The sequence below is a fragment of the Orbicella franksi genome, chromosome 5 (genome assembly GCF_964199315.1).
Source record: "Orbicella franksi chromosome 5, jaOrbFran1.1, whole genome shotgun sequence".
NCBI lineage: Eukaryota > Metazoa > Cnidaria > Anthozoa > Scleractinia > Merulinidae > Orbicella > Orbicella franksi.
In genome coordinates, this window is record NC_138149.1 from 11,079,881 (window position 1) to 11,104,024 (window position 24,144).

Consider the following 24,144-nt stretch of genomic DNA (forward strand, 5'->3'; position numbering starts at 1 on the left):
GCCAGTGAGCTGGGTTTCAATTTCCTTCAGAAACCCCATCATGGCCATTTACTCCAGTTTATCCTATGGCTAGCTACCTGAGCGGGCAAGATGAACCAAATTATGCGCTGTGATTGGGTACCTCATCGGGCAAGATGGCGGACTTCACGCTGAGTCCCGCAAGGAAAATTTCGCCAAAAGCTTTTATTGACCACTGCAAGCTTGTTTGGTCAAGATGGCTGGATATTGACCTCGTTCTTTTTTTGTGTGTTTATGGACCGAGACGGAGTCGAGGTCCATTAACACGCTAAAAAGAACGTGAACAATATCCAGCCATCCTGACCTCACGCTTGAAATAGGAAGAGAGAGAAACCTGGGAGCGAGGTTGAATGGTTATTGTAGCATCGATTCCATCGAACCGGAAATGAATATCATTGGATTAACGATATATTGAGTCGATATTAAACAAATTTCGCCTGCAGCATAGTGCGGTTTCGCATCGCCTGAACAATCCATAATATAATTACTGTCTCGTGGTCTGAGTAAAACTGTTTATTCTCACGTAAAAAGATTCAGCTGAGGTTTTGGAATTCCTTATTTCATTGCTGTAACGATAATTTTAGAAACTGTTGTTGGAATCATCACCCGAGTGTGCCTTCTCCCTTACCAAGTTTGACCCTTTTTTTCCAAGTGTGACCCATTTTTCAAAGTGTGACCCTTTTTTCCAAGCGTGTCCCATTTTTACAAATTTGATCCATTTTTACAAGTGTCATCTCTTTTTCCAAGTGTGACCCATTTGTCCAAGTGTGACCCATTTTTCGAAATGTGACCTATTTTACCAAGTGTGACCTTTTTCTAAGTTTGACTCTTTTTTTCAAGTGTGACCCATTTTCCCAAGTGTTTCCCACTTTACTAAGTGTGACCCATTTTTCTAAATGTGACACATTTTTCAAAATGTGGTCCATTTTTTTCAAGTGTGATCCATTTTTCAAAGTGTGACCCATTTATCCAAGTGTGACCCATTTCTCGAAGTGTAACCCTTTTTTCCAAGTGTGACCCTTTTTTCCAAGCGTGACCCTTTTTTCCAAGTGTGAACCATTTGTCCTAGTGTTACTCATTGCCTTAAGTGTAATCCATTTTTCCAAGTGTCACTCTTTTTTCCAAGTGTGACCCACTATTCTAAGTGTGATCTATTTTTCCAAATGTGACCCAGTTTTTCTAGTGTGACGCATTTTTCCTAGTGTGACCCATTTCTCGAAGTGTAACCCTTTTTTTCTAAGTGTGATTCTTTTTTCCAAGTGTGATCCTTTTTCCAAGTGTGACCCCTTTTTTTCTTTGGGCGACCCGTTTTTCCAAGTGTGATTCATTTTATAAAGTGTGACTCATTTTTCCACTTCTGACCCTCTTTTTTCCAAGTGTGACTAATTCTTTTGAGTGTGACCCTTTTTTTCCACGTGTGACCAATTTCCCAAGTATGATCCTTTTTCCAAATGTGAAGAATTTTCTACGCGTGACCCATTTTTTTCAAGTGTGACGCATTTTTCCAAGTGTGAACCCTTTTTTCTAAGTGTGACCCACTTTTCTAAGGGTGACCCATTTTTCCAAGTGTGACTTTTTTCCAAGTGTGACTTTTTTTTCCAAGTGTGAGCAATTTTTCGAAGTTTGACACTTTTTTCCAAGTGTGACTCGATCATTCTTCCAAGTTTGACCTTTATACCGAGTGTGCCACTTTTTTCTAAGTGTGATCTGTTTCTCAAGTGTAACCCATTTTTCTAAGTGTGACCCACTTTTCTAAGTGTGACCCATTTTTCCATATGTGATCCATTTTTCCCAGTGTGACGTATTTTTCGAAGAGTAACCCCTTTTTCCAAGTGTGACCATTTTTTTTTTCGCTATTCCCCTCCCCGCCCAGCCTCCGAAGAGGAGCTTCTGCCCAGCCTCTGCAGAGGAGAGTGACTCTTTACTGGCGGAGTATGGAATTTGCGAGAACAATATGTGCCTAACAGGTACGAAGATCGGTTTACGAAACATGTAAACTTTACCAAGCAGATAGAAAGAGAATATCCGAAGTCCATCAAATATTTTCGTTCGCGCGCGATTGGTCTAAATGCGTCACGTGACTGAATATGTCCCAAAAACGCGGGTGTTGCAAAAATATTTGAAGGATAATTAACACAATAGCCTCCATTTGGCCTTGGACAGTATCTATATTCCTCAAAATTCACAGTTTTCCTCGAGCTACGCTCTCGGAAAACTGTTTGCTTCTCAGAACAGATAATTTCCGCGGAAAAATATCCGAGCATATTTTCGCGCCAAATGGAGACTATTGTTTACATAAACGGGCAGTAAAGGTTATTTCTACGAGTACCATCATGAAATGTGTCTGAAACGCTGGGTATAAAACCATTTCGATTGTACTTGGGCAACGTCGTTAAACCGGGTGGCTAAGGTAAAGGTAAAGACTGCACACGAGCCAAGTGGCCTATCAGGTCGGAGCTTATCCCGGTTCCTGTAGCATGAAGCGATTAGGAGTCGTTCTATTCCCCCCCTGGATGAGATGTTAGTCCATCGGAGGGTTACCCCCAGCATTAAGTTTGCCGGTACCCATTTATAAACCTGGGTGGAGAGAGGCACTGTGAGAGTAAAATGTCTTGCTCAAGAACACAACACAGTTTTCCCAGCCAGGGCTCGAGCCCGGACCGCTCGATCTGGAGACGAGCGCGCTCACCATCGTGAAGCCGGGTTGGATAGAGTGCAACTTACTTCATTTCGTGGTAGGTATATATTGAACCAACCCAAGCTTAGCCAGGCAGTAACAGGAACCATAAAATTTTACTAGATCTCTATACGAGTTTGAAGACACCAGATGCAAGTAACAAGTTACAAAGTTTCACATTTGACGTAACATTTATTTGAACTACCTTATCCTAAAAAAAGGTTCTTGCGTACAAACATTTAATGACATTGATGGTCTTTTAGAATAATTTTACCAAATTTTAATTTGGTGAGGAATTAGTATTTAGCTCTTATTTACCGAGCAGGAGGTCTGTATGGGAGAATCTTGACCGAGGTCGTGAATACAGACCGAACGCAGTGAGGTCTGTACACACGACCGAGGTCAAGATTCTCCCATACAGACCGACTTAGCTCGGTTAATAAGATGTTTATTATATGGCAAAGAAGAAAACTTTAATTCGTTTAATGTAAATGGTTTGCTGACATTTTGCTTGTGAACGGCGATGAGCTTAACTTAAACCTGCCGAAATTTGCTCGTCCTCTTTACTTCTTTTTTTTTTGGCACTTCCATAAATGATTGACGAGAAAATAAAACAAAATGGTGAACATTTTTGTATTTTAGTTTGCTACTCTTTCAACGCAAAATGAAACCGGTCTACAGATGCCGGTCTAGATGGGAAAATCTAGACCGCGGTCAATATCGATTTCAGCCAATCAAATTCGTGAATTCGGTAGTTCCCAGTCCTTGTGAGACACAGCCATACAATAATTAAAAATACTAATTCCTCACCTCATGGCTTTAAAATAAATTGACTGTAAATGATAGATTGATAAAGTGACGAACAGATTGTGCAAGAACCATTTGAGCCTTAAATAGGCCATTTCCAAGTTACCTTGAACGTCTGTTTCAAAACGAGTCTTTGTGCAAAACCTCTAATAAAAAATAAGTTTGATTTGCATGAAAATGAACCTGTAGGCGAAACACATTTCCATATGAATGGTTTGGCATGAAGACTCGGTTTGACAGAGGCAAAAGGAATGCCCTATTACAACAGGTTCTTTGTTTTGTTTTAGCGTAGAGCATAAAGAACATAAAATATATCAGGGGAGCTGGTGCAGGGTGTTTATCGTGCACGTATTTACCTGACATCAGTTTGGTGCGGCGGTTAATTTACCTGTATCATCTTCAAGTTAATAATTAGAGAATAAAATCACAATTACATACACACAGCTACACAAACTACTTAATATCAAAATGTTCAAAAATAAACTAACTTTAAAACCTAACACCGTTGTTTCACGTACAAAAGGAATGAATACACTCATTTGGACCAGAGGTAAGCACCTTGTACGCTTAAGGTTACTTCAAACCTTCGCGGGTGTACTCCAGAAAAAAATTCGTACGCGCGCTGTTTTCAAGGAAACCCCCACAAACTATATATCAACAGAAAGGTTATAAAATGTAGAATTCGATAAAATTATGTTTTGTTTAGGATTTTGCTTTCCAAAGGCGGCAGAGGTCGTCAACTCCAAAATGACCGACTGACGTTCCAGTGAATTAATCGGGTATCAAATCCTATCGTTCATGCAAAATAACTGTGTAGTGTTTATCACAAAGCCTCAATCTCCAAAAACGTGTCAGCATTTTCTTTTATTTCTATTGGTTATCTTTTTATAGATCTGTCAAGTTCGACTATCGAAAAATTCGCGTAACTTGTTGCGTTAAAGTCCGCCACGAGGAAAGTACTTAAAATAAGGGAATTCGCCGACATGCTCTTGTTCCATATCTATCAGTGAATGCTCTGACAAAATTTCATGGAAAACCATCAAATCTACATACCCTGTTAATTCATTTAAAGAGAAGGGATTCTCTCGAAAAACGAGTGCGAGTTTTCGCCTTCTAAAGATTTATAAATATATCACGCCTTCACGGAGGAATGTGTCAACTTGAAAAGCCGCGAGCCAATGAAATAACAGAACCCCTAGCGTTCACAGTATGCAAACCTGAGCTTCGCGGACTTTAATTTTCTTGACCAAAAAAATATCGACCAATGTAGCCCCGCGAAGGTTTGAAGTAACCTTAAAAAAATGAACAAAATAAACTGACACCCTAATCGCGTTTAGATTCTTAGTAAATACCCGAGTACAAAACCACTATTAACGCTCACCTGGAAAATCCTGGGTTCTCAAGGGTGGGTTTTTACTATATGCCTAAGCGCGGATTCCTAACTAGTTGTGACCAATTCCAGATTATCTACCGAGGTTGCTAAGGTCCTGTCCTGGATACAATGTACATTATCGATAGACTTTTCTAGCGTTAAATTTTCAAACTACATTCCGACATTGTCTTGACGTCTTCGCTAGCCTCTTCCACGCGTTCAGTTAATTGGGGCGCAGCGCGAAAAAAACGGCAGAGCGAAATAAAGGAGAGACAGGCTTGCGCCACTTTTCGCGCTGCGCTTCAACTAACTGAACGCCTGCAAGAGGCAACGTCTTCGTGAACCGTGTAAGTGTTCATTTCATCTTTGACCACGTGACCATTCTCACGGAAACAGGTATTCTCTCTCTCTCTCTTTTTTTTTCAAGAAAATCCTACTTTTTGAACTGAGAAATATTCTTATCGCTTTTGGGTTGGCTACTTCAGTTTTTCAGTCATAAAAATGTTATGGAGTAGAAAAACCTCTTACCAAAAGAACAACGCGAAGTTTTAAGCGGAAATTTAACTTGAGGATAGAGAAACCAAGGATAAGTTAGTTAGAGTCCATGAAACTGCTAAAGAACCCCACCTGGCCAAACCCCTGGAGGGAACCACAAGAGATTAGTTTCAATTTGCATTTCTAAAATTTCAAATGTGACGGAACTTTGCTTTTTTGTGGGAGATTACATCATTTAAACGTTGAATATATTATCTCATCTTGTCTTATTTTATCTTATCTTAACGACCTTACGTTCCGTGAGATACAAAATGTGACATATAAACTATGTCTTAGATACAAAGTTTGTCGCTGGAAAAAAATATTGCTAGCCAAAACGGGAGTTAGAGCCACGATTTTAACCGTGCTTCCAACAGGCCATATTCGTATTCTCGTGATTGGACTGGAACTAGCTTGCAACTGAGGCTAATGTGGGGAGTCTTTTCAAATGCAAATGATATTCCCCGTATGAGCCTCCATTGCAAGCTAGTTCCAGTCCAATTCCGAGAATACGAATATGGCTTATTCTGCGGGAGTTTTTTTTCTTACTTCTTGTTTGTTTGTGTTGTTTTACTCCTAACTTATTCTTTTAACCACGAACCACGAAGCAATTACAGAATGACTATATTGAGGCGTACGAGTCTCCTTTCATTTTCATGCACAACCTTTTGCAACAAGCAGCCATCCCTTGAAATGTAAAGACACAGCCATCCTGTGAAAGCAAAGAAAATGACGAAATTACTCTTTCAGTTAAGTTCACTCTCCCAACTGATTAACATACATTTGCCTTAATAGTGGGGCGATACTCTACATCACCAGGTGAATGGTATGTTCACTAACCATGTTTGCAAAAATTGGTTCAGTTACTTCGGCTATAAACAGCCTGGCGTGATATACAGTCAACTCTTGATACAGTTAACACTCTGAAGACCGTCACTAGCACTCGGTGTCCGTGATAGCGAGAGTCCGGAATAGCGGAGTGTGATGAAAATGGCCCAGTTTTTGGCTTTCAGGTGTCCCGTACTGCTATACTCTTTTCAGATTGCCAGTTTCTTTTAATTTGTAGAGCACATTTACAATGTACTTTGAAACATATTCATATAATATATGAGAATACGAGGAAATATGAGAATCAGTTTCCCGTTTTACTTACCTTGACCAAGAATGGAAAATCTGCCCAGAAAGAGTAATTTGGAACCATTTCAGGCAGGCTCTGTACACCCTTACGGTATTTATTATACAACAAACCGGCAATGAGATAAACAAAAAGCAGAACAAAGAACCTGCAGGAAAAAAAGAGAAGAAAAAACTTTACAAAACAAAACACAGACGAGAGAGCCGAATATTTCAATGTCAATTGCTATGGAACGCCAGAAGTTTGTAAATAAGCCCCTCTTCAGCGGATAAGGTCCTAACCGAAGAGACTGACACAACAACAGCTGCGATGTAAAACATCAATGGAAATGAATAAATTTACTTTTTTTCCCCATCTCTAAGCAAGCCTTGCTAATTTCCAAAATGGAAAACCACAGTGAACGTCTAACTCTCCCCAACTTTTCTATCGGCGTGGACTTTTAGCTCCAAAAGTCAAAATAGAGAAGAAACAATGGACACGGACTCAATTGTCAATGCTTTCTCGATCTTTTACATTATGTTATACAAGAACTGGTTCATGTTTTACGTGCGCCCATCGAGTTATGGATAAACGCATAGAGTTTAAAGAGCACGAAAGAAGTATATTGGTAAGGCCTGTTCAGCTTGAGAAAAGCACTCAAAAAGCTACTCTCCTCTACAACATGCTCTCCAAACTCCTGGGAATCTCCATACCTACATGGACGCACGCTCTGTCCTACGTTTAATACGTACACTATCAGCAGGACACTGCCTGTGCTTAGGCCTGAACCACCAGTCGGAGAGCCACCCTCATCGCACACAAATTTAGAACGAAACGTTGTCTTCTGCAAATTGATGAAAAGAGAACTGGTGTAAGCTGCGGAAATGTCGTAAACCACTTGGACGTTACCAAAGGTCTTGAGTTCCTGCTTAGAATGCTACATCTTAATTACTTACTCCTCCGTGAACCTCACGAACATCTTGTTTCATTTCCACCGAGAGAAGTAGTTTCATAAATCATACAAGGGCTGTTAGTAGGCTGTTAGTAAGCTGATGAATTTCTTCCCCGTTCCCTAATAAAATTTATAAACAACTAAGGCAATATGCTTCCCTACACCGCTTCCTTGATTTGACACATTTTGGTCCCTCCATCCCCAAAAATTATATTAGTTAACAAATAAAGAAGCCTAAAGTGAAAACACGATGGGCGTTTGAGAACAAGAGGGAAATGTAGAAAACACGAGCCGCAGGCAAGGGTTTTCTACATTTCTCGAGTGTTCTCAAATGTCCGGAGTGTTTTATCACAGTGTAATACACGGATTAGGTTTCTTCATTTGCTTAATGATTTAGAGGTAATGTGGCGAAAAACAATAGAAAACGCTTTTTCTATGTTTTATACTCTGATAAAACATCGGTTTTTGACCAATTAGAGGGTCCTATCTATATTACAATAAGTAATACTAAGCAACATTCAGGTCTATTTAGGCATTTATTGCATTATTTCATGGTGAAAGAGACCCATAGAAGATACAATGTACACATACACAATGCGAACCTACGCGCATTGCTTTAATACCACTTACATACTGCGACAGTCCAGTACCTTGCACCTCAATAAACGGATCAGGCTCCCCAGGATTTTGGTCCTTGTCGCAAATCAACTTAACTACTGCTGTTCTATAAAACAACAAAAGCCATATAAGATTGCTGTAGACCTTTCCCGCATTCAGCTTCAATACATAAGAACGACAGCAAGTTTAGGGTGGACATTTCAATTAATTTCTTGCATTTTTGTCCACCCTGACCTCCACCAGTGGTGACAATGGTTGATGGACTGTGAGAGGGGCCGTCTCTTGTAAATTGTAAATGACACTGACTGTTTGTCTGTAACTCCCACTGCTACTGACAATACCACTGTCACCAAAACCTTCCATGGGGAGGGCATGGAAATTTCCTCTAGAAACATATTTTACAGCCATGCAGGCACCTTGTTATTAAAGGGGTGGCAGATGCAGCAGCATTATGGGTAGTAAGTTGGGCTATTGGTCTGGATTTAATTCCAGCTGGCCAGGGAAATGTTTGTCTTATTCTTGTGCATTAGGCTCTTTACTCTCATGATGCCTCTTGCTCCATTCAGGAGAACTGACTTTACAATTGGATACCAACAAAATTTTAGATAGGTGTGTAAAGTCTGCATACAAGCCAAGTGGCCCATCAGGCCGGAGCTTATCCCAGTTTATGTAGCATGAAGCGATGGGATGCTAGTCCATTGCAGGGATAACTGATGCATTAAATTTGCCAGAACCCATTTATACAACCGAGCGAAGAGAGGCACTGTGAGAGTGAAGTGCCTTGCACAAGAACGCAACACAATGTCCCTAGCCAGGGCTGGAATCCCCACCGCTTGATCTGGAGTCGAGCGCACTAACAGTGAGGCCACCGCGCCTCCACACAGCCTGTCAGGGCAGCAGGACAGCCTGACAAATAATGGGGAAGAAGAGATGGGGGAAACCTGAGGATGCACATATTCCAACACTTCGCCCCAGCTACACATACATGTATTTACTTTGAGTTTTGATTGGTCCACTGTATTGTCTATGCTTATTGTCTAATTAACTGTTAGTATCTCCTAGGCAATGTCAAAGAGCCATGTGGCTGCTCCCATCCTTAGGATGGAAAAGTATGTCATTGGGGCAGTTTTTGCTTCTGAGTGGCAAAAGTAATTCACACTTGCTCTGGTTTTGCATAAATGGGCTTTGTGATTGGTTTCTAAAACAGGCACCACTCTCTTGGTCAATCAGAAGTAAAGCCAAAACCAACTGTGACTCACTCACACATTTACCCACACTTTGCACCAACTACATGTACACAATCAGATTTACTTTGAGTCTTGACTGGTTCACTGGATTGTCTGTGCTCTTTGTGGTTGGCCAGAGAGATCACTTTGGTTTTGGATAAAATTTACTACTGCACGCATAATTGAAAACCACTCTTATTGTATCTAGTTACAAATCAAGCATTAGTGTTTATTATGTAAAGCTCTGCATTTTCTATTCCAGTGGTAAGCCACCGTTCATGTTCACAATAAGAATTATTAAGGACTTTCACTGTACCTGGTGTAGCCACCAGATGTGACTGCCTTGTAGGTCAAAGTAATAGAACCATCAGTTTCTTCATTGAAGGTACTTGCTTCTTTTGCAACTGGATAAGTAGCAGCACCATCCTTTTGACATAGCTATTGTATGCGAATCAAAAGAAAAGAACATACACATAACTGTGGATGAGCAAAAAATAGAAAGTGCAAATGATTATATTTTAGTTTATACATGTAGTTCACATCCAAGATACATCACATCCAAGGCAGTGATGAACCTTATCAGATGAGGAAAAAAAAAGTAATTTGGGAAGTGTCCACTTAAAACTAGATTAACTTTATGCCAGGATGGACGATGCAGAGTCCATTTACAACTTATTTTGTTGCTGATCTTCAATACGGCTGTAAAAAAAGGTTAAACAAGAGACTAAAAAAGCAACCACAACAAGTTCCCTCAAATGAGATGAGCTTGTAGGCACTTCCTACCCAAACACTACTTTAATTGGTCCTTCCCACTACGCTGGCAAACTGACAAATTACATGTAATGATAGAATTACTGATTCACATTCTCAACTGACATACATAAGATAATTTTGTTTATTTATCTTGTCCAGTGCCGTTTCTGATTTCAAGGTGGAGCACAGGACAGTTAGAACTATTGCACATTACTAATTCACAATCAAAGTGAAGGCATAATCATGAGTGGAGTCCCGTTAATTAAGTTATTTTCCTTTACGTCACAGTGTCCCCTCAGTCAGGACCTCCCTGTTCACTCGCACTCATGATTTTGTCATGTTGATGTAGATGTTATTACATGAACATTTATCCAAGTAATTAGTTTATAAAGTTTGTCCAGGGGTTCCATTAACTAAAAGGTTTTTCAGCAGGAAGGCCATTAGTTCATTTAAAAAGGCATGAAAAAGGTTTTTTTAAGCGAACAGGTCTTTATGGGAAATTTTCAAGAGATCAATGGGCAAACCAGACTGGCGTAACTTTTCTCACAGCTGGCGATTTTCTTTAGTGACTAGCTCTTAATTGCCTGTTGGTACGATCACAAATAGTCAAGCATCAATGTTTATAGTATGCATCACACCACAAAAAAAGTCAGAGGGGGACATCATTTTTCACATTCCTTATAAAAGTAAATAAATCACTCTTGTATAAGTGGCAATGAAAGTGTTTAGCACTGTTGCTAATTAGGGCCACTGAAATAAGTATTGAACAGAAATTTCTTAAAGTTCCCAACTATGGCTGACCTCACCAGTTGGCTGATAGTGTACAACTGAATTATGGAGGAGTTAAATTTGGCACCACCAAGCGCAAATCCATCTTGTGGTGGGAAGGTTAAGAATTTGAACTCTGGGACTGGATTACAAACGCAGCGCCTAAATAATCACCAGGCCATGCAGTTATCATTTTTATTATACACTGAACTCACTATCTCTTTTCTGATTGGCTGAAAGCGTACAGTGAATTTTCGAAACCAGCACCTGTGACATCATCTAGCTGCTGACCGCAAGTGCATGATTTCTAAGGGTAATCATGTCAAGTTTGCACGGTTTGTGTTCCTTGTGGTCAGTGAAGAAGCAAAAACATGACTTCCATTTTTTTTTCTCTTCAGTGTATAATAAAACAATTATTAGATTTGGTTTTTGTGATATCTAGAATAATTAAGGTCTTGGTAAGGGTTATCAGTCTCAGCCTTTGGCTTCCGCTGATAACCCCTACCTCAACCTTGATTATTCTGGATATCACAAAAACCTCATCCAATAATTGTTTACCCGACATGAAGCATTCAACCTGCATTCAACTGTTTGCACAGTCAGCTGAATGCAGGTATTCCACTGGGAACCATCTCAAACATTACTCACCAAAACATCATCACATTTATCATCAGAAAATTGTGTGCAAGGATTCCAGCTCAAGGTATAAGTTCGGCTAGGTTGACCCTGTTTGCTTCCCTTTATGTCTGGAAATCTTAAAGAATGAGAAAGCAATACCGTCATGATCATCTTGAAGGGTTCAATGATTTTATCAGGGCTGTCAATAAGGGTCATAATTTGTCACACCTGTCACAGCTGAGTAAGTTTGATGGGCCCTTGATGTAACAGGTGAACTTGCCTGTTGATAATGGCAGCCCTGACTGTTATTTTGATCTAAAATTCTTCTCATCTTCCCAGCATGCACTGATCTTCAACACTTGAAGGATCTTTGAGGAGCTTGCAAAGCTTCTTTGCAAGAATCTTCGCTAAGACCTTCATTTTAGAGTTAGCAACGCACTTCGTATGGATTGGAATCGTAGGATTTCAAAGCAAAATGAAAGCTTGAAGTTGTAATATGTAAGCTTAAGTCTATGATTTAGTGTCATAGAGTGAAACGGTGAGTGATTAAAACTAAATTTTATTACCAAAATATTCTTTCAATATTGCAAAAGAACTGCCGCCGTCGCTTCTCACTTCTGAACAAGAACTCTTAATTTTCAAACAACAGTCTTAATAAGCTTATCTCTTCAACACATTCAACAAAGTCAACATATGTTTACTCACTTGGGGCCCGCAGTTCCACCGTCCACTGGCTTCAAGCTCATTATTTTGCCATTGCTCTTTCGACACTCGCAGTCATTTATCTTCGTACAAGTAGCAGCAGTGGTTTCTTCAATTGCAACTACATGTACAAATAGGAACAAATATAAATAAAGCAAACGCTCGCTAGTTGACATTTTGCAAAAAAACTAAACAGGAACTAAAGCGAAATCCGTGATGGCCTGGGACGAAAGTCTGTTCCAACCCTTCTTAGGGGATTGGGGAGTGCGGTCGGGGAAGGGAACATCTCACCTACACTTTTTTTTTCACCGCAGGCGAAAGGAGAAAGAACGCCTGATACAATAACTTCTAGCTTGTGAGCAGGCTCACCTTTGAGTCACGCGCGCAAGCGGCGAAGAGCAAAGCGATCCAGCGGGAAGGGGTCTGGTGAAGAGCGCGCGGCTTCGCCGCTCGATTTCACGCTGGCGACTACGCGCGCGCCGCGCGCGCTCGTGCTCCAACGTGAACCTGCTCGCAGGCTAAATTACTTTAAGAGTCGTCTGCCTGTAGTCCGGAATCTGGCCTTTTTTCTGATTGGTAATAAAACAAAAGAATCTCCAAGCCCGCTTTCTGATGGTTACGTACGTGATTGGATATCTGACATCCGCTGCAATTCCAAACAACCGCGGAGATAAACGTACTTGTAAATAGCGAATTTTCAGCTCGGAGGCCGTGATCTTGAGCGGCTATAAGTTCGTCTCTACAAGATTTTATTCACAAGTCCTGAAAGGGAGAGCAGTTGGAATGCATCCGGAAGATCATCTACATCAAAGAAGAAGTTTTAGCCATGATTTCAATGCGAATTGGCATCAATTCTGAAAGTGTCAAAAACATCTGCAGTTGACCTGTAGTTGTGGGGAGTCCTCTGGAGTATATCTGTTGTAATGTTTATTCTCGCACCGCTCAGACTTTTGACCACTTCCGATAAAAAATGATTCTGATGCTCCACTGATTTTTTCAATGAAGTTTTTGTTTCTTGACGGAAACAGAGACATTTCAACTTGCTACTCCCCCATTCTCGATCCCAGAGGCCGCGCTCCTTTTGTTCAGTAGCAAGAATCGCGACCTCTGGACTGGTCCAACACCGGAAGTCCGCGAGTCACGGACTTTCCGTCAAATCTGACAAATGTGATTGGCTGAGAATACGAAACGAAAACTCTGCGCATGCTCAGAAAATAGGGCCAGAGGTCGCGATTCCCGGTGCTGACCCAAAGGACTGCCCACTCTGGGAACGAGAATGCTACTTCCCTTGTCTGAAAAGATATTGCGCTCTTTAGCTTTCGCGCTTCCAACCGGCCGCATTAATTAACTTTCGGTAAAATCTGATTGGCTCACATTTATAACAGCGGACACAAGATACCGTCGTTGTTGACAGGGAAGCATCAGACGTTCTTTTTTCCCTTTACCCGTTCTCCTAGAAAAAAAAAATGACTCATAGTAATTACACGAATATGATCGGTTTTTTCTTCGAGGACAAATATGCTAGTATTACGAACATCAAGTTTCCAAGGGGCAACTAGCAGAGCGATAGTTCCGAGACATATCTACACTCTATTGTCTTTATTGTTCAGCACTAAATTTTCCTCCCGGTGCGCCAGTTCAAAAGTAAAATTAAATTATTTTCAACTTTTTTCAGATGAAAGGAGTGAAAGCCATATTTAAAATTTGAAAAACAAAACAGACAACATTACAGTTTCTCCTACCCGCTGAATCCTGATTGGACAATTCAAATTTCAGACGAACCGGCCGTAATGCAAGGTCAGTAAATTGTCAAGTAAAAATAAAAAAAAATTCTTGCAAATATGGCGAATTGCCGCTGAACGCGAAACCTTTACAAGGAACGTTGGCTAAGTGCAACCTCGTTCCCAGTCTTTGTCCCCTTCCCCTCCCCTCGTAGCTTTCTCGCTCTAGGAAACGGAAGAAGAACCACCCTGGGAAACTCGTATAGAGAAAGCCCCCGGAGGCTCCTCTGTTAAAAGGGCGGGGGATGCTCTTAGGAAAATTTGTAAGGCAAAGCGAGCTAGACACCCGCATAAGGCAAATTTGGTTGTGGCTAAAGCTCTCTTTGACCCCCTAAAGGGTACTATTCTAAACAAACACACATACAAATAAGCATCTAAGTCCAACACGGTCGAGACCATGGGCATTCTAGCCTCGGCTTCTAGGCGTTCAGTTAGTTGGGCGCAACGCGTAAAACTATCTGAACGCCCGAAAGAGGCTAATATGGAAGTCAGATTCCGCCGGAATGTAGCTTGAATTTCAGCCGCCTCCTCCGCTGGCTAAGTCACTCGGGGAGAGAGACGTTGTCTTTCTCCCCAAATAGCCTGCGAGCAGGCTCATGTTGGAGCACAAGGGCGCGCGGAGTAGCCGTGAGCGCGAAATCGAGCGGCGGAGCCGCGAGACAAGAACTTTCTTAGCGCCTCTTCACCAGACTCCTTTCCGCCGGATCGCATTGCTCTTCAATTCGCCTACTCGCAGGCTATCCCCGAGAGACTTAGCGAGCGGAGGAGGCGGAATAGGACTTTTGCCACTTTCATTTTCATATCTAGCAAACCACAAGGCCAGTGAATGATTAAAAGGAAATTACGCACTCATGTGATATGTGGGTTATTGACCAATCGTAACGACAAGATGGCTGGATATTCAATATAAGACCTTTTCTTTGCGCGTTGCCAGCCGAGACACATGATATAGGATCTCGGCCAAAAAGGTTGTTCAATAAAAGACATATTACATGGCATACAGAGATATCATTTTCTTGTCTTGACTTCCGGTGGTGCGGATCGACTCCGTGCAAATTGAGTCGCATCGTCAAGTACCTCAGACGAATCGAATCAGTTTGGCTGTATTGGTACCTGAACGTATTGGACATGGATGGATGTATGGAGTATTGCCTAGCCTGCGTAGCAAGCGTTTCCGTGGGGTTTGGAAGCAAAGAAAGACCGAGGAACGGGATTTTCGGTGTTTTGTCTGCGCGGAAAATGGTAATTCTTTGCTCCCGAACCCCACAGAAACGCTTGCTACGCAGGCTAAGTATTGGCCGATTATCGACAGATGTTGGTTTATAGTGTAAGCTGATCGCCCGGGGGGGGGGGGGTACTTTGGGAATTTCTGGGTGGGGATGTGCCGCTGGGACCCTGGAGCCCTTAGCCTATACCAGAGCTAGTTCAGCTGAATTTTGCAACCCTATACTAGAGTAAACTCCCCAAATCCCCCAATCTATCGACACTGTTGAGGCTCATTTGCATAAATTTAAACTTGCCCTTTTGATTTTTTTATACTTGTGAGTGGCAATTTCCGGTTTCCTTAGTCTAGATAAAATCTTCAACAAACTAGTCAGTTTTGTGAAAAATTATACCCTATTCTAGACCCAAACGCTCTGATTTATAGCGGAGCTTCAGCGCGCGAAGCACCATGGGTAAGCAAAATTGGTAACCCATCAAGCCGAGAAAATTTGGTTATGACGTCAGCGTACGAGCGAGCGAACGCCGTCCGTACAGACTCTGGGGGAAGGGGAGGGGCGTCTCGCGGTAGCCCTCACGGGGAAGCTAGGGAATGCCATCTGTTCTGGGCGGGATTTTTCAGAAAAGTCACGGAAAAAAAAAAACTTATTTCTATTTGTTATGTTGACAAACGATCGGAGGGGTTGATCTAACGTTTTCAAGATAGGGTTTAACTGAAGCAGAACGTAAAAGAGAACGGCAGAGAGCAAGGATTGACAGCCAAAGAAGTGGCGAAGAAGATCGCGAAAGAGCGGGCCAGGGCTAGAAAGGAGGCGAGGTAGTACTGAACAGTGCTGTGAATTAGATCGAGTTAGGGCTAGAGAAAGGATATGAAATAATACCGAACAATGCCGTGAGGCAGAGCGAACGACGGCTATAGAAAAGAGCTGGAATACCCGAAAAACTTACTCAGAAGACTACACAACTTCGCGCGTCGAGATGTGCAGCCGTGCAAGAAGTCACATGATTTCATCAGGTGATCAACAAGAGAAATCAAACGTGTTTCTTGTGTTTAGAGGAAAAAACACAGCGGGAAAAGAGTAGTTGATTCGTTGATCTATCGAAAAGATTAGTTCAGTTCAGTCTTCGCAACTTTTGCTGGAAGTTTCTGCCTATAGGATTCAAACTGAAGTGAACTGCCAAATTGTGGTAAGCGACTGTTTTACATAGAAACTTTCGCGTTTTCCATAAAAATTATGTAGTTGCTTCGGCGAGATAAGCTTAGAAGTTAAGCTTATATTTTCAATAGGAGTTGTAAAGTCTCCCTGATTATCTGATTTGGAACCATACTGGGAGAAATTTGATAAATTTCAAACAATAAGACTGGAGTCGTTGTTGAATATAAAGTTGCATACTGTAAACAAACAAGCTTAGTTTTCTGTTGTTTTTCGCCGTATACCGATAACCTCATGTCTAAAAGTAATAGAACTGTATTTGTAAATACTGCCAGCCGAGTTTTGAAGTTTTCTTTGTTTTAGTAAGGACAGCCGCTTTGTAGACTGCTATAATTTCTTCTTCTGTTTACCTTGGGAAGAAGGAAAACCATCGATTTGCTACCCTTGACAGCTTTTGACGCTCGTATGTTGTCGTCCATACTGCGTTTACAAATTATGGAGACTTCCTCGTTTTGTTTGGTTAATTTATTGGGTTTAGTGAAATGTTTGGCTGAATTTCTTTTAAGGTTATTGGTAAAAGCCTGGTTAAGCCACGGCCGAAAAAAGGACTGCAAAGCCGTCGGCGAAAATAATATTCAAATTACGTTTTGGCGCGAATAATTATTAAACTTGAACACCGCAAGTCTTTGAGATTTTGGACGTTTTCTGGCTTCTAAATGCATTTGTTGGCTTTAACTGGAATGATAATAAGTCTTAAACGAATTTTCTGTAGCATTTCTGGTATCCTTCGTTTGATTCAGGTGTAGTGATACCCATATTGTGTTTATGTAGTTTTCCTCGGTTTTGTTGTTGTTGTTGAATTGTCGAGTGGATGATTAGTATTACACTAGGCTTGCTGGTGCAGCAAGTATGGAATATAATTTTCCGAAATAGTAAATCCATACACTCTTCTGAAACGTGGTAAATTGCTAACAGCACCTCCATATTCCCCTTTTGCACATGAACATGAACTATTTTTTCTACATCAATCAGTGACCCTGCATGCAGAGAAAGCTCTACACGGAGACGATTCCATTGGTGCCACTGCATTTGGGGATACACGGTCCCTATTTTTCAATTTTTTGGGGGCTTTTCGTGTTCAACTTTGGTGCATGTAGGATATATTTTTTATCCATTTAGCTGTAATTTTACTGATGTCTTAATTAAACATATCTTGGATTTGGTTGACCAAATGCACATATGCATCAAAACCTCCGAGTGTGTTCAATTGTCTACATGTAGTGAAGGCAAATATGTGTAGATGGTATAACTTACTTATAGCTTACTGATTAATTTTTGACATAATTTAATTACAAAATTGTATATTTGATGGGGTCACCCACTAGTTAACAGTCCCTGTAGTCCACAATCTTCGTGGAGAAAAAAAAACACATCAATTATTGAAGTTGAATTATAAAATTATTAATGGTAGCCCACATGTAAGTATTCATCCACAAAGTGTTATTTTTACCATTAATGCCAGGGGAAGTTTTTCATTGTGAATGTTGCAATGTTGCAGTGGATCTCATTATATTCCTGTATGCTGTTCTTAATACTGTACAGCTGTCATACCTTTAACCATATCTTTTTACAGTCACTTTTGGGAAGCGTCTTAAGGCTATGTAGAATTCCAGTATTTTTTAAAAGGTAGACAGTATTAATAGCATATTTTATGAAAAAAAAAAAAATGAACTATTGATGGATGTACAGCATGAAGGCAAATAGCAATGCACGATTATGTTACAAAATACATGTACAAATTCATGCCACCACTGAGTCAATTGTAAACATTGTAATATTTAGATTTAGCCAAGCCTAAAAGTGGAGCTCCTGGGCCAGGTTGCTCAAAGCCCGAGTAAGCTAACCCAGGATTTTGATGTGAGTTTTGTAACTTTGAGGGTTTTTTTCTGTTTATAATGTCTGGCCTTCTGTTTTGAGTTTCAATAATCTCAAACTCCATAAAACATAAGCAGTGAAAAACAGTAGTATACCTTCTGAACAACCCGCCCTGATCAAGAAGTTAACCTAGCTTGAGCCCACGATCCAATAGAAAACCAGTACTTTGTCAGCAGTCAACTTTTTAAAAAACAGGTGACCTTGATGAGCTCTTAACCTGAGCCCGTGATATGGTCACATAATACTGGTCAGCAGATACCTTGTTTTGACAGCTGTCAATTGACCATGACATGGATGTCCAATATCATACATGTATGATTAAACTATGGCCGCCATGTTCCGCGGCGTCGGCTTTGTTGGGCGCACCTGCCATGATCAACACTGCTAGACATGTTGACCATGAAAAAATAGTTCTATGGTTTTCTACTTGTATGCGTGCATGTGGTTCTGTTTCTATAGTTATGGGACTCCGCTTGGTGGCGGCCCCTGGGAGCTCTGCTATAAAGGTGGCTGTGTCATATACTGTTTCACATAAAATGGAAAGAAGCAATAAGTTCATGGTTTAAGGTTACTGTATACCTTGAGAGGTGTTTCGCATCCAAGAGAAGTAATGCTCCCCTTTCACACCGTACTGTAGCTACCTAAACCCCTATATCAAATTAAAGCTTATAGGGCTGGTTATCAAATGAGACCAAGAATTTTGAAAGAAAATGAATTATCCAGTTATCCAGGCCCCCTAAGGGGAGTGTCCAAATCACCTTTAGAAAGCTACAGGTCAATGCAATTTTTTTGCTAATTTAATATGTTACTCAGATTCTAGACCCAAAGTGCTTAAACATTACAATATGTCTGCATTTTGCCATATTCAATTTCAGTGAACATAAAAGCTACAGAACAATTTTGAAATAGGATTAAAAAAATATATGAAGTGATTGTACAAAAATCACTCTTTGGGAGAAAAAAAATTCAAAATAAAATATCCCCTGACATGTTTTTGTTGTTTACATGTCAAATTAGCTACATCGCTTAGATGCAGACACATGGTAACCCTAAAGACACAGCATTTACGACAGAGTGATTCTAAACTATATCCTTATTCTAGATCTAGACTACACAATTATATCATGGTCACTGAAGACTGCATAACCTTCATGATCTAAAGGCAAGGACAAGATCAGATCTACTGACTTTTTCAAAAAGAGGAAGCTTGGGATTGCATAACCCCAGATATGCATGTTTGCCAAGATGACTTGACATCCCAATTTGTTTATATTTTGTTTTTGTTTTTTTTAACCAGCACATTCAATGCAGACTGAGGACAACAAAAGAAAAGCCATTAACTGGAATGTAGACAGTTTTAAGACCTAAATGGAAGATCAAGATGTCTATAATTATTTGGACCAGGACAATAAACATAAACTGAGAAGAACGTTGAAGCCACTAGATGGAATGCAAACAATTCATAGACACTGCAAAAGTGTTACTCTTTTCTTTTCAGTCCAGACTGAAGTGTCATCATGTTCAAGATCATATATTTCATGAAAAGGTTGCAAGGATCATATTTGAAATAATTTTCCTAATAGGTCTATTGCAATAGTGGATGACATCACCCCAGCAAAGACAGGAAGATCTTCCAGTGTCATTTGTTGATTGCAATTACACAAAGTAAGTAAGAGAGATACCAAGTAAGAGAGACTTGCATGAACTCTTCAGATCACATGAAACACATCAAATGAATGGTTCTTGATCCTTCTCAAACAGTACTCAACAATCAATGACACAAGATGCAACTATGGTACTGACAAACATGATGCCTGTGCTAACCTTTCATGAAAGCATATACATTGCTGATGAAAACTTTAAATAAGCATAAAAGCAAATGACTTTTAATTAATTAAATTAGGAAAAAAGTAGACAGAGTTCTAGAGCTGGTATTCTTGGTTTGCACTGTCACACAAAAATTAATTTGAATTGACCATTCAGTGGATAAATTCAAGACATTGTGATATTATAGGAGATAAATAACGAAGACACCTTTCCAAGTTTTAGCTCTACAGGCTGTGCATCTTCCCAAGCTTCAGATATTTGTTGAAATATTTTGCGCAAATTTACAGAGCCCAGTATGAAACTGCCATGTTGGTGTACCTCCATTGTACACCAACATTGCAGCAGGCAAATGTTGTAAACATCTGGAAGTTACTTTGGATATCTAGGTGGCTGATTAACTGAACTGAACAAGCAAACATCTAAATATTAAGCACTTTTCCTAATACTTTAACTTCTAAAAAGGCTAAAAGCCACGAGATAAGTAAATATTTTTTGACAAATGCTTTTGTAGCTTCATGTTACGCACCACCATAACTCTGAAATTCAAAATGTGCTTGTTTCCAGACAAAGTAAGTTATTAAGGTGAAAAGTTGTTAAAAGATATAAATTTACACCCCTCTTATGCCTGATGAGGATAAAAACTTTAACTGGTGACTCTTTAGTTTTGGATTTTAGAAAATGATCATGTCACGTGCAAATGAAGATTATCCTTGAGGTCAGATTGGATAAGATTTGAGTCCTAGATTAAATGGTTTTTTTAGCATGAACATTTCAATATTGATTTTATTTCAAACAAATTAGAACCTAGAAGTTCACTAAATAGCTTAATTATTTAAGTACCTGTATTACCTGTAAGGCTTATAAGTTAAGGGAAAGCAGCAAGTTCAACTCCTTCTACATGTACATGAGGGAGTTGTTTGACTCAAGAAAATAGCTTTTAGCTTCTGAACTTATTAGCTTGCAAAGAAAGTCATGTCTGATAGCACAAAGCCTAGCAGTTCCTTGGGAAATTCTTTGAAGAAATTCAAACTACAGAAGTACTGTGAGAGATTAAATTTTTTGGGGCTAGCGAGAATGACTTTTAGACAAGTACATCATAGTTACAGCTTACCGAGAGGATAGGCCAAAAAATTGGTTTTCATTTCTCCACACCCTGCTTATACTTAGTTATACTTTGCGAGATGGTGCAAACCGTTCCAGCAGAAGTGAAGAGCACTAATTGTATCTTCAAGTTAGATACAAAAATCTCCAACTTTTGATATTTTGGGGGGAGATATGGTAGAGATTTAGGAACTGAGTAAACAAAGGATATAATGATTAATTATAATGCTGTCTTTCTGCTTAAGGAGGCAATAAGAATGTCACCAAGCACAGGAGACAGTTTTGTTACATGATCAAAATTTCCATTACATTGAAAATGCATGCTCTTTTGTCAATGATCAAATCTACAGGTGGATATACACAACTTCTCCCACTTCATATGAATGTCCTAAATATAATGGGTGACACCTCAGAATGTCTGAAAAATTAACTACCCTGAAAATTGATGCTTGAAGTACAAACAGCCCTATGCATTTTAAGCTTGCTTGCCAATAGGAGAGGAGTGATGTGAGTAAACAATTGAAAATCTTTTATGTTGTACTTTCTGGTTGTGACTCCTGCAAGTCAAAACTACATAAGACAGAAATACCACTAACAGCTTACTTGTTAGGGGTCCAAGCAAAGTTTCCCAATAATGTATTCTTAAAATGCAGGAAACACTATTTTTTAAAGAAATACTTATTACAGTCAAACTCACAAAACCACGAACACCTAAAATATGCCTGGAATGTTCATTGTGTAATAACCAATCACAAATGAGATCTCAAACCACATAAACCACAGAACAAGGATGTATTGCATAGGTCATGGAACTATAAACTCATGTATAGTTTTGGTTTTCGCTTTGTTCCAGGATAAACACTCTGTCTTTATATATTACTGAAAGTCCACATAATTGCTATCCTTTTGTACCAAGAACCACATCCGGTATTTTAATAGTTTGTGGGATTTTGAAAAACAAGAATCCCCCGACACTTACAGTTACTCAAGTTAAGCGATGGTTAATTTGACACAGCTATAAATAGGGATGAATAAAAATTTAAAATTTTGGTGGTTTCACTAACTTTGGTATCATCTTTGGTTAAACTAGCAACTCAGTTTGCTCTCCAATAACTGCAAAGGTACCATGCACTTCAATTGCACAATTTTATAACAGTGGTTGGCCTTTTTAGGGACAACACATTATAGTACATTGGCCAAAATACAAATAGTCCAAAAACGAAGAACAGTCTAGAAAGTAAATTTAACAAAGCCTGCAATGATTACAGAATGATTAAGCCTTATTATTGTTTTAGTCAAGCAACACATACTTAGTATAAGCTTTTGCAGACAAGGATAGTACAATCTGGAATGATATTCCCACAACTCTGGTTACCATTGTACTATCTAGTGAAACCACAACCTGCATGCCTCTTGTATGATTTGTTTGTCAAATAGAACCAATAAATTGTATCCATTTTAGCATTCTGCAAACAGAATATAACTGGACATAAATAAATAAACAAATTAATTATTCAAAATTATTCCATTAAATTACTGTAACTAACATAATAGCCACCTAATTTGTTATAAACTACAACTAGATTCTAACCTGGGACCTACAGAAATTTGATTACCTATGATATTTTGAACTTTAACACCCAACATTTAAGTACATTGTATATGGGAGTAGACTCTTTTTCCTTTATGTGCTAAAGATACTAATTTATGCACTGCATCATTTACTCTGTACTGATGATACTGCTTACAAAATTCCAACAGTTTAGCTGTTCTATACATTTAAATGATTCTGTGGTTATTTTATGAAAGGGCCTGTACGGTCGAATATTCCTTGATGGCCTATGTAATTTAGTAATGTACAAAGATGTTCCGATTTCACTTCCACTTTCCTGGCAATCAAATTGAAAATCGTCAGTGTAAAACGCAGACTGTGGACTGCAAACCGGGGTAAAATGCAGACTGAGAGTAAAATGCAGACTGCAGACTACAGACTTCATAAGTACATATCGTTTTATAATAATAGTATCAGGCGCTGGTCTTAAACATGATTATTCAGGCTAATTGCAGTGAAAGACTGTGCTCCGGTCAGCTGAGTCGCGCTCCGGTTAGACTGAATATCACTCCAGTTGGCCTGGACATCACTTAGGTTAGCCTCCAGTTAGCCTGTTTTTGCTTAGGACTCAATGGTCAGTCTACATTTTAGTCTGTGGTTTGCAGTCCGCAGTCTGCGTTTTACACTGACCGAATCAAAAATCTAGTGCAAAATAAGCCTACTTACACTGTAACATTGTAATCACCCCTAAAGCCTACCACTATCAACAATGAAAAATATCAGATGGCTTACCTCTTAATCTTTTCAAGAAAGTACCTATTCTTGTGTCAACATTTCATGGCGTTCAACTTCGAATTTTTCTGTTGCGGATCTTGTTAGACCTTTCGTGAACACGTTGCTTATGATCTGACATGTTTATAACTGAGCGTTAATTTTTCCGATACCTAATAAAGAGGAAAAATCACTTGAAACCTAAAAACTCTGATCAAAATGGTTAAATCCGACGTGTTTTGCAGGGTTATATACTTGCCACGAGCGGCGAATTAATGTCTTGTTCCCAGTGTTCCTCGGCCCCTCTCGAAAGGGGAAAATCCGCTGAGTGCAGGCGCAGGGCTACGTGAACGGCGACCCAACATGGGACGATTTGTGCAACGAACGTTCGAAGAGATCTAGATAGAAAAAAGTCGTGGGGGAGGGGGAAGGGGTGGCCTCTTAAATTCCCCTGAAATCTGCCCATGAATTAAGGCTCAATTTTCGCTTTCATTTTCACATCACCTAGACTGCGAGCAGTCTCTCTCTTCCTCGAAAATCCATGGGGAAGAACGCAAAACAAGTAAGCGCGCGAGCGTGACTCATGACTGTGAGCGTGACGTGCGAGCAACGATGCCGCGAGCCGCTAGTAGCGCGGACATCG

General features: G+C 39.9%; 1 protein-coding gene across 1 annotated transcript; it reads right to left on the reverse strand.

Moving 5' to 3' along the window:
• Positions 1-1,281: 1,281 nt before the first annotated feature.
• LOC145487744 (uncharacterized) lies at positions 1,282-12,468 on the reverse strand. Its single transcript, XM_081466562.1, has 7 exons — positions 12,163-12,468; positions 11,488-11,593; positions 9,635-9,756; positions 8,030-8,198; positions 7,275-7,459; positions 6,562-6,691; positions 1,282-6,120 (listed from the first exon to the last, which is right to left on the reverse strand). The coding sequence occupies exons 1-7, from the start codon at positions 12,333-12,335 to the stop codon at positions 6,031-6,033; spliced, it is 975 nt and encodes a 324-aa protein (XP_081322688.1). The 5' UTR covers positions 12,336-12,468; the 3' UTR covers positions 1,282-6,030.
• Positions 12,469-24,144: the final 11,676 nt, after the last annotated feature.

Coding starts and splice junctions, on each gene's coding strand:
- LOC145487744 (XM_081466562.1), bottom strand. CDS start 12,335: ATGTCAACTAGCGAGCGTTTGCTTTATTTATATTTGTTCCTATTTGTA. Junction 7,460..8,029: donor TCTTCTATGGGTCTCTTTCA/CCATGAAATAAT, acceptor ATTAAGATGTAG/CATTCTAAGCAGGAACTCAA. Junction 6,121..6,561: donor ATTTTCCATTCTTGGTCAAG/GTAAGTAAAACG, acceptor TTGCTTTCACAG/GATGGCTGTGTCTTTACATT.